The 8,881-nt window shown below is 37.6% G+C and overlaps 1 protein-coding gene across 2 annotated transcripts; it reads right to left on the bottom strand.

The window, feature by feature from the left end:
• Positions 1 to 867: 867 nt before the first annotated feature.
• Positions 868 to 5,213, bottom strand: LOC112201497 (serine/arginine-rich splicing factor SR45a). 2 transcript variants are annotated; one of them, XM_024342380.2, is made up of 4 exons: positions 5,024 to 5,213; positions 1,987 to 3,346; positions 1,419 to 1,652; positions 868 to 1,150 (listed from the first exon to the last, which is right to left on the bottom strand). In XM_024342380.2, exons 2-4 carry the CDS (start codon positions 3,309 to 3,311, stop codon positions 1,021 to 1,023), a joined length of 1,689 nt encoding a protein of 562 aa, XP_024198148.1. In that variant the 5' UTR covers positions 3,312 to 3,346; positions 5,024 to 5,213; the 3' UTR covers positions 868 to 1,020. The 2 variants fall into 2 exon arrangements, with proteins under 2 accessions (XP_024198148.1, XP_024198149.1); XM_024342381.2 differs by lacking the exon at positions 5,024 to 5,213 and having other exon boundaries at positions 1,987 to 2,882; positions 2,990 to 3,145.
• Between the last annotated feature and the right edge of the window lie 3,668 nt (positions 5,214 to 8,881).

Raw genomic sequence — 8,881 nt, 5'->3', positions numbered from 1 at the left:
AAAAAAATTGCACTGAAGTTTAACTTTCGAGACAAGTCACCCATTCCCATACCATCTCTACTACTATAATTGGAGGCCCTCTTTTGGTGTCAAAGGCTTCACCAAATTTTGAAAGTGCCTATAATACCCTTCAATAACATAATTATCAAATTAAGTTAATAAAATGTACATAAATAAAAGAGTAAATCGAAAAAATACTCAAACCATCACTATTTTATGTCTAAAAAATAAATAGTCGATCTATTTTCCATTAACACCACATTATCACCCGCGAGAAACGCGGGCACGTTGCTAGTTTTGATAAACCATGTGGACCTATAAAGGTTGACAACATTTGCACGTTGTGACAAACTTATCTAATTTCGCCAACCTTAAACTTTTGTATTATAAAATCAGCGCAGCCATCCTAAGTTTGTGGTCTATGTTTTTTCTATTTTATTACAAAAATTAAGAAGCAAAGCTTCGTTCTCTTCCTTATTGTACAACTGATCCACTAAACAACAATCATATATTAAGTATTCAAGGCCAAGTACACTGAGGCGTACCAGTTCAATTCACCATAATGTGTTTACTAATTTTAATCAATGGAGAGGGAATTCAAACTGGAATTCTTGTTGGATTCTTTCACTAAGGATGTACCTTGCAAACTGACGGCGTTTTCTCTGTAATTTGGGTCGTTATTCAGTTCGGCACATTGCCTAAAAACAAAGAGAGGGGAACACTACTGGACTCATTTGACAAGGGGTAAATCTAAAAATGCATCAGAAGCAAGGAGGATCTGAATCTTTGAAATCATTCAGTCCCTACAAAGAAGATGGTTCATTCAGCCATTGGATCGATATCGAAATAAACCAAGAGAACGAACTCAACGATGAAAGGAATAACTTTTCTAGATTATACTTGTCTACTTTATATGCGCTATAGGTGATTACTGTGATTCTGGTGGACAGTATCAACTTCAGTAAATTACAACATTAACCAACCGAAAAAGGTTCCTATATGTAGCTATGGTAAGGTTGCTCAACTTTTCGATTTTTCCACGAGAATAATCCGACCATTCCACTCAGTCTCATCTAGAGCCCTGATTGCCGCATCAGCGTCTTCATCACTTTCCAAGGTCAAAAACCCAAATCCACGTGAATCTCCGGACCTTACAAGAAAAAGGAATGCAAACCTTCAAACTCAGAGAAGAATATAACTTGAGAGTAGCTATTTCAATATCAAGTCTCCGCCAATGAAAAGGCATGCAAAAGGTAGGTGTTTCACTATAAATAAAAATGCATTAACAAATGACAAACATCTGTTAAAAATGCATTAACAACAGCAGAATTACCAACAATACGAACATCTTGTATTCAAAAGGCATGCAAAAGGTAGGTGTTTCACTATTAAAAATGCATTAACAACAGCAGAATTACCTCTTGTCTCTAACAATACGAACATCTTGTATTCGGCCATACCTAGAGAACTTCCTTTCCAAATCTCTCTCTGTAGTTAAGAAGCTGAAACCTGCAACAAATAAATTTCTACCAGGTCTCCCTAATCCGGTTTTCCTATTAGGAGGTGGTGACCAAGGTGTCCTTCTAGGAGACCGGCGATGATAATTATGATATTCAGGAAAAGGGGACCGGCGCCTTGGAGATTGCCTTCGCCTATTGTAAATTAAAGGATGAGATATCAGGACAGCAGAATCCATTAGATGTTATAGATAATGCAATCGGAATTAGAGGTCAGTACTTGTTTTTAAATAATGATCCATCAGAATAATGAAGTCTGGGATTACTATCCCATTTTTAGAAATTCTAGCACATAAATTTTGTATCAGAAAATGCAACTGTCTCAATTTTGAGGTCATCAGATAGACGAATCAAGTGAAAGAGATTAACAGATAAACCAAATCTAACACTATCATATAACTTTGTTGCCAGACCACATTGATGATAAACAAATTTATCATAAGAAAAGGGAGAGGGTATAGAAGTTAACCTTGTTGATCTATGATGGTCTCTTGAATAAGGGGATCTTGATCTATAATGGGCTCTTGAATAAGGGGACCTTGATCTATGATGGGATTTTGAATATGGGGACCTTGATCGAAATCTATCACGATAATCTCTCTGGTAGGCATAAGAATCTCTATGCCGAGTGGGTGAATCTCTATGCCGTATTCGTGAATCTCTATGACCAGTAGGAGAACCTCTGCTCCGAGACGGCGAACCTCTCTGCCTAGTGGGTGATCGTGACTCTGATCTGTCCCTTTTCCGATACTTTGGATGCGAGTGATGGGACTTTAGGGATGCAGATATGTGCTTCACTGCAAAACTGTCTTGCAGGGGCTCTTGCCGAATGTCATGTGTAGAAACAGAGGTTTGCCTTACAGGAGACAAATGACCAGGGAAAACTCCTGTATGCATGTCAGACCTTTGAGGTGAAGAAATTCTCTGTCTATGAGATTGAGGTTCATATGATGGGTCTGGAGAACCTTGCTGAGAAGATATATGCTTACTGTCATGGAGAGAGTGAAGTGGCAAAGGAGACCCTTCAGGTGAAATTGACATTTGTCTCCTAGTCACAGGAGAAATTGATCCTCCGGCTGATCTTCCAAGAAATTGAAGGTCAGACTGGGGTACTCCTCGTATTCTGTTCTCACCCGAGGAGTCATCTTCGTTAGGTTTATTATTTAACCAGTGGGATTTAGGAGAAGATAATGACTGCCATGTTTGTGTATCAGTAGCTTCCTTTTCTATTTCATGAATGGAAGACGTAATTGAATCATCTTGTAACTTCTCAGAGCTGATATTCCTTGCTCTTCCAGTACGAGGTGACCTAACCAAGTCAGAATCTCCGGCTCCCTGGTTCTTATTTTCTGTCAGAGGAGACTCCTGTGAATTAGGAGAATCTTCAGTTCCCATTTCATTATCGAAAGTTTGCGACTTAGATTGAGAGGAGGTTTTAAAAAAATTACTGCCATGCAACTCATCCATCTCACCTTGGTAATGATTACTATCATTGTATGTGGACTGAGTCCTCTCTTGAAGGTGAGATTTTGTTTCTATGGCATTGTCATGATCAGATTCAATGGCCACGTAATAAGATTTTTCCGGAGATTCTGAAATTTGATCTCTGAAGTCTGCATCTAGTGAATGAGAAATCTGTTGCTCATGCTGGTTGAGATCCTCATTGGAATCATCCCTTCTATCAAAGCCTTTTTCATCCACGTAACCATGAACGACTTCAACGTTATCAACTGCATATTTAATGTCTGGTTCTCTGGTCAACATGGAATCATCATTTTCAAGACAATCATCCATATTTTCTATTGAGCTCTCTTGTGAGACCTATATCCCTGCAATTAATTCAACCAGAATAAGTAATAAACACAACATAGAACCATACAGACAACCAAAAGAAACCATAATGAAGTTCCAAATCAGAATGTTCCACAGTATTATGCTATCTCAGCCATAACTCACATAAAGAGATAGTTTTAATTTCTATCCACGCAAATATAACTTCTAGGAATAGAGCAATGCTTACAAATTGGTGTGACCTATTTTCCCCTCTCAAGTCCACAATTTCACTTCAAAAGAAAGTGAAAACTTATTGTCATTGTTCATTACTTTCATGCATATGTTTTCACAAGGAACATATATCTATATGATCTGGTTCAATTTCCATTTAGACTAAACATGTATATGTATCCTGAAAGATTAGCTGCTCCATAAGAATGAAAAGACTAATCATGCTAATGACATTGATATGTGACACTTAACAAATTCAAGCCAAAAGTTCAAATTCTACAGATGAGCATCAGAGCATTTTCTTCAAATCTGACCTTTAAAACAGTTAAAACATATTCCAAGAGCACTGAAATTAGACAAGAAAATTCAACCACAAAATTGATGTCAGCCTTGATCTAACAAATCAATAATTCCGGGTTATGCTCCCGGGCAATAGGGTGAACATGATAGCTTCATTTGATTGCTGAAGTTAAGTTCCCTTATTGTGTCTACAAGCCTACCCAATTACAGGCAACACTTGCCAATCCAGCATATAAAGGGGGAATGATGCTCCTCCTAGCAATCTCCATTGGCTCACAAAACTTATATAGTAGCTCGACCACTGAGGTCTCACAAAAAGGACATTGAATCAAACACACATAACGCTTCTGACCTACAACGATTCAGTAACTGCACCTTGGGACAATATTTAACATAACTTCACTGTGAGATAATTATCTCTTATATTGCTCACCTCGAGCCTTAAAATTTTCCCACTTTATTTTCCACACACCTTCCATAAGCATAAGCATAAGAATCCAGAAACAAATACAATTCATAGATTTCCTGGAAGACGAATCCTTCTGAATTACGTCTAGACTTGTAATACACCTAAACACAACCACATTTATTGAAGTCTTCAAAATTCTTCCAGAGGGTAAAAGGAATCCAGCCCTACATTGTGTACCAACCTAGGAGTCTAGTAAACACACCTTCTTTGATACCACTCCACACCCAGAGAACACTCTCACCGTATAACTAGCTCTAGTTTTTGACACCCATCTTTAAAAAAAAAAAAAAAAAAAAATTGACCTCAAAAAAAAAAAATTAAATTAATTAAAGCAATACATACCCCTAAGACACTATCTTCAGGATTTTTGTGATCAAAAGCTATGGCCACCTAAATGTAACTGAACTGAAAGCCTAAAGCTTTTTTTTCCTTCAATTTCACAATAGCTAACATGGGTGCTAATAAGAAAATCGATCCTAAAACTCAAAAGTCTGAATCTTTACACAAGTAAACAAACAACCCCTCAAATTTCAAAATCATATCAAGATAGAACAAAAGGGCATGCCAAAAATAAACAAGAACATCTCCCATTTCCAAAAAAAAAAAAAATCTTTTTTCCTCTTCTTAAAAACAGAGGAAAATTGATTTTGTTTAATTTTTTCAATTATGTTTTTTCAATTATGAGAAAGAAACACTGAGAGAAATTATACAAGTGATAGGAGGGAGGGAGTACCTGGAATATTTGAGTGCATGTGAAATTTGCTTCTGAAAAATAATATTAAAAAAAGAACACAGAGAGAGAGAGAGTCTGAGACAGTGAAAGGTTGAGGTTTCGGTGATCGTAAATTGCTGACGAGATAGAGGGGAGAAGGAAGAAAGGAACTTTAAAAGGGAATTTCTGTTTTACGTTTTGTCGGATCTATGGGGTCAGAATCAAGTATAATGAAATATTGGTTTCACGTCCGTTTTTGGTTCAGTGTATCCCAAAACAAAAGCCCTGCCAACATACTATTGGCCCAACAAAACTATCACACTATTTCCCACACGTATAGGATAGGGCAATTATAGAACCGGTAATTATGCCATTTAGTTTGCATCTAGTACCTGGAAAAGTATTTTTTGTGCAGCTGAAACTCTTCAAAAGGGATTGAAAATGGAGATTGGGAGATGGTAGGAATGTTAAGTCCTTGCGTGAATTGATTGGGGTTTGTGAATGTTGGTAATGTTGATTCTTCAGATATGTGGCAAGACTACTTAATTGAGGGTCAGTGGAACATGGATATTATCCATATGGTAGTCTTCCCAATGAAGCCATACAAAAAAACATGAGCATTCCTTCAGGGGTTGAGACCGGTCTACATGACGCGTGTATTTGGGGCTTGTTTTAATTATAATGGAAACTTCTCCGTTAAGTACTCTACTTACAGTCTTTGTTGTCGTCAAGATGATGGCACTGAGTCGAAATGGAGCTTCATTTGGAAGCTTAATATTCCCCCAGGATGAAAACCTTCATCTGGCTTCTCACTCAAGGCAAGATTCTTACAAATGAGCATAGAAAAAGAAGAAAGTTATGTGACAATGCCGCTTGTTTGCTATGCTCTCATCCTTGAAGCCTTTGCATCATGTCTTCCTTGGTTCTTCTAAACCTAAACTGATTTGGAACATTATCTCTATCCCTCACCACATACGTGCTTACTTTGATTATAATTTTGATGATTGGTTGTTGTCAAATATTTGATCGACTTATGAGTTTTGCAACACAATTCACTGGCACGGTATTTTTGCGGGCTCTTATTGGTTTATATGAAAATGGCTATGTAGTGCAATCTTTGCCCCTTGCTTTAGATCTTCCTCTTATCCAAGGTTAGTAATCAACATTTTTTTCAAAGATTTGCTTAATGCTAATAAAGTCCCCAATACACTATCTTTACGAGATTAAGGCTTAGTTTGGGATTGTTGTGCTGTGAGAAAAAGCACTTCCCAACTTACTGTGAGATAAAGCAGCTGAGTGTTTGGTAAACTTTTAAAAGTGATGTGAAAATGAAAAGCAATTTCTGAGTGTTTGATAAGTTGCAAGGCAAAAGTGCTTTGGCTGGGTATGATTATCAAATGACTAATTTCCCCCTTGAGGTTTGGGGGTAACTTCATGCTAGTCCATGTGGTCACAATTTAATCAGAAACATCCCTGAGTTTTTCAATTTCAATCAGCCGTGTCCAATTTTTCAGAATCCTTCTAATTTGGACATTAACTCCGATAATGGGACCCACTTCAAAGGGTAAAAAGTCATTTCAAGAAAAAAAAAATCATATTCGACACCTCTCTCTCTCTCTCTCTCTCTCTCTCTCTCTCTCTCTCTCTCTCTCTCTCTCTCTCTCTCTCTCTCTCCCGCCCCCCTTCTTCTTCTTCTTCAGATAATCACATGCCTAAACCAACAATTTATCAACGATGTGGGAGCCGAAGAAGCCGACGCCACCAGTTACTACGATCCTAATGGAGTTTAGATGATGTTCGGATCTTTAATTGACCAGGAAATTGAGATTTGAAGAATTTGTTTGAAGAGTGGTGACCGAGATTGAGATAATGCTTGGAGATAATTAGATGAAAGATCGGATAGTGTATTGGGTTGTTGTCAGAGGAGCCACTAAATTGCACACTGGGAATTCAAGAACCCAGAAACAGATTCGGGCTGTGAAACAATATCAAGGTCTGCACCAAAACGAGCATGACCAAAATCCTAATACAGAACTAGACTTAAACACAGACCACTCCTCTTTCGAATTCACATCCTTAGAACAGCAAAGCAAAAACCAAATCTCGATCCCAACTCATAACAATTGAAGCTCAAATTGATCGCGAAGCATGGCGATTCTGGCCTTATTCCACAGCGTTCAGTCTGGGTTAGAGTCTGAGTCGTTGATGAGCACGAGCTCTCTTTGGTGTTTGATGTAGTGATCAGCGATTCACGATCTGGGATTAGGTTTGGATTTGGGTCAGGCGCTTCGTCTAATGGATCTGTGTCTTTACAAGGCAAGCTTTCAAGATTGAAGAGCTATATAGATATCATTTTTGTGATTTGGATTTGAAAGATAATTATCTCTCAACTATTGACATATAGCTCTATATTGATACATTGCATTTTGCGATTTAGATTTGAAAGATATTGTTCTCGGCGTAGGTTCTTCACCTTTTTGAAGCAGACAAGCAATCGAACTAGGTCGACTGGCTGCAAATGTCCTTTCCAACCTTCCAGGTATGGCCTTGAGCTCGTAACTTTAAGAAGAAGAAAAAGAGCAGTCCTCAAGATGGGTTCATAGATTTTCTTTGTGTTTATGTTTTGATTTGCAAAATCGATAGAGGTTATGGTGGAGGATTTTTGGTGAAAATCTAAATTTTATTGATCTGACATAGCTGGGCAATCGAAAAGATATAATTGCAATTGCAACTTTTATTTCGATTTTTTGGAATTTGATTTCAGGTTTACTCCTTCATCCTTCAAGTAATGGTTGGAATTTGGAAAGCAAACGAGCTCCCCATTATCATTGAATCAAAGTGCAGCTTCCATCTTTTGCCGCATTATTGTTCTTTTTTTTTTTTGGTATTTTCATTTGCTTTTTCTTTTTTGAATTCCCCTAAATAGATTTAAAGGTTACAAGCGTAATTTAGCCCCTCAAGTGGACCCGAGCATGGGAGACTAAAAGTCCACATCAGCAATTAATGTCCAATTTGGACAGAGGAATTCAAATTGGACACGGTTGATGATATTTGAGAGTGCAGGGTGTTACTGATTAAATTAAAACCACATGGACTAACATGATGTTACCTCCAAACCTCATGGGGGTAAACTGAAATTAGTCAATTATCAAAATGGTCATGAATTCTACAAATACTTCTAAAATACATGATTTTGTTTTTTAATTTTGTAGCCATACCAAACTAAAAGTTTTCTCATGTCACTATGCCAATAACCTCATCAGACGACAGAGCTCAGACGACAGACATGTTGGTTTCTGTCGTCTGATATAATTTAACGACAGACAGTGTAAAAACTGTCGTCTGAATATAGCAACATACCATGGTAAGTTAGTTTTGAGAATTAAGTTTATTTTCAAACAACAGTTATCTGTCGTCTCGTCAAAGGAGATAAATTGATTTCGTTTTGGGTCGTAGCTTTTTTTTTTTTTTTTGTATTCAGACAACATATATCTATCGTCTCGTCAAAGGAGTAAATTGGCTTTGGATTTTGTTGGAACTATTTTTTTTTAGCACAACATGAAGGAATTTATTTCCAAACTTTTAATGATTTCTCTCTCCTCGACAAATTTATCAAACCAAAAAGAATGGTTTCGCGCTGCACATTTTTCAGATTCTCTCCTCATCCAATTTTCAGATTCCCTCCTCACCCATATCGAACTCCCTCTTAGCTTGCTTATTACAACAGAACAAAAAAACAAATTGGTTTCCTCTCCTTTAACCCAAGCCCACTCAGATCTCGCCTCCTAATCTCGCAGCTATGTCTAAAGCTCGCGTCGCCGTCGACATCAACATCCTCCGCCGCAAGGATTTTCGGGACTACGAGTCCTTCATCATCCA

Source organism: Rosa chinensis, chromosome 5 (genome assembly GCF_002994745.2).
Source record: "Rosa chinensis cultivar Old Blush chromosome 5, RchiOBHm-V2, whole genome shotgun sequence".
NCBI classification, from domain to species: Eukaryota; Viridiplantae; Streptophyta; class Magnoliopsida; order Rosales; family Rosaceae; genus Rosa; species Rosa chinensis.
Note: the sequence above shows the minus strand (reverse complement) of the source record. Positions and strands in the feature narration are given on the sequence as shown.

Coding starts and splice junctions, on each gene's coding strand:
- LOC112201497 (XM_024342380.2), bottom strand. CDS start 3,311: ATGGATGATTGTCTTGAAAATGATGATTCCATGTTGACCAGAGAACCA. Junction 1,653..1,986: donor GACCATCATAGATCAACAAG/GTTAACTTCTAT, acceptor AATTTACAATAG/GCGAAGGCAATCTCCAAGGC. Junction 1,151..1,418: donor CGTATTGTTAGAGACAAGAG/GTAATTCTGCTG, acceptor TTTTCTTGTAAG/GTCCGGAGATTCACGTGGAT.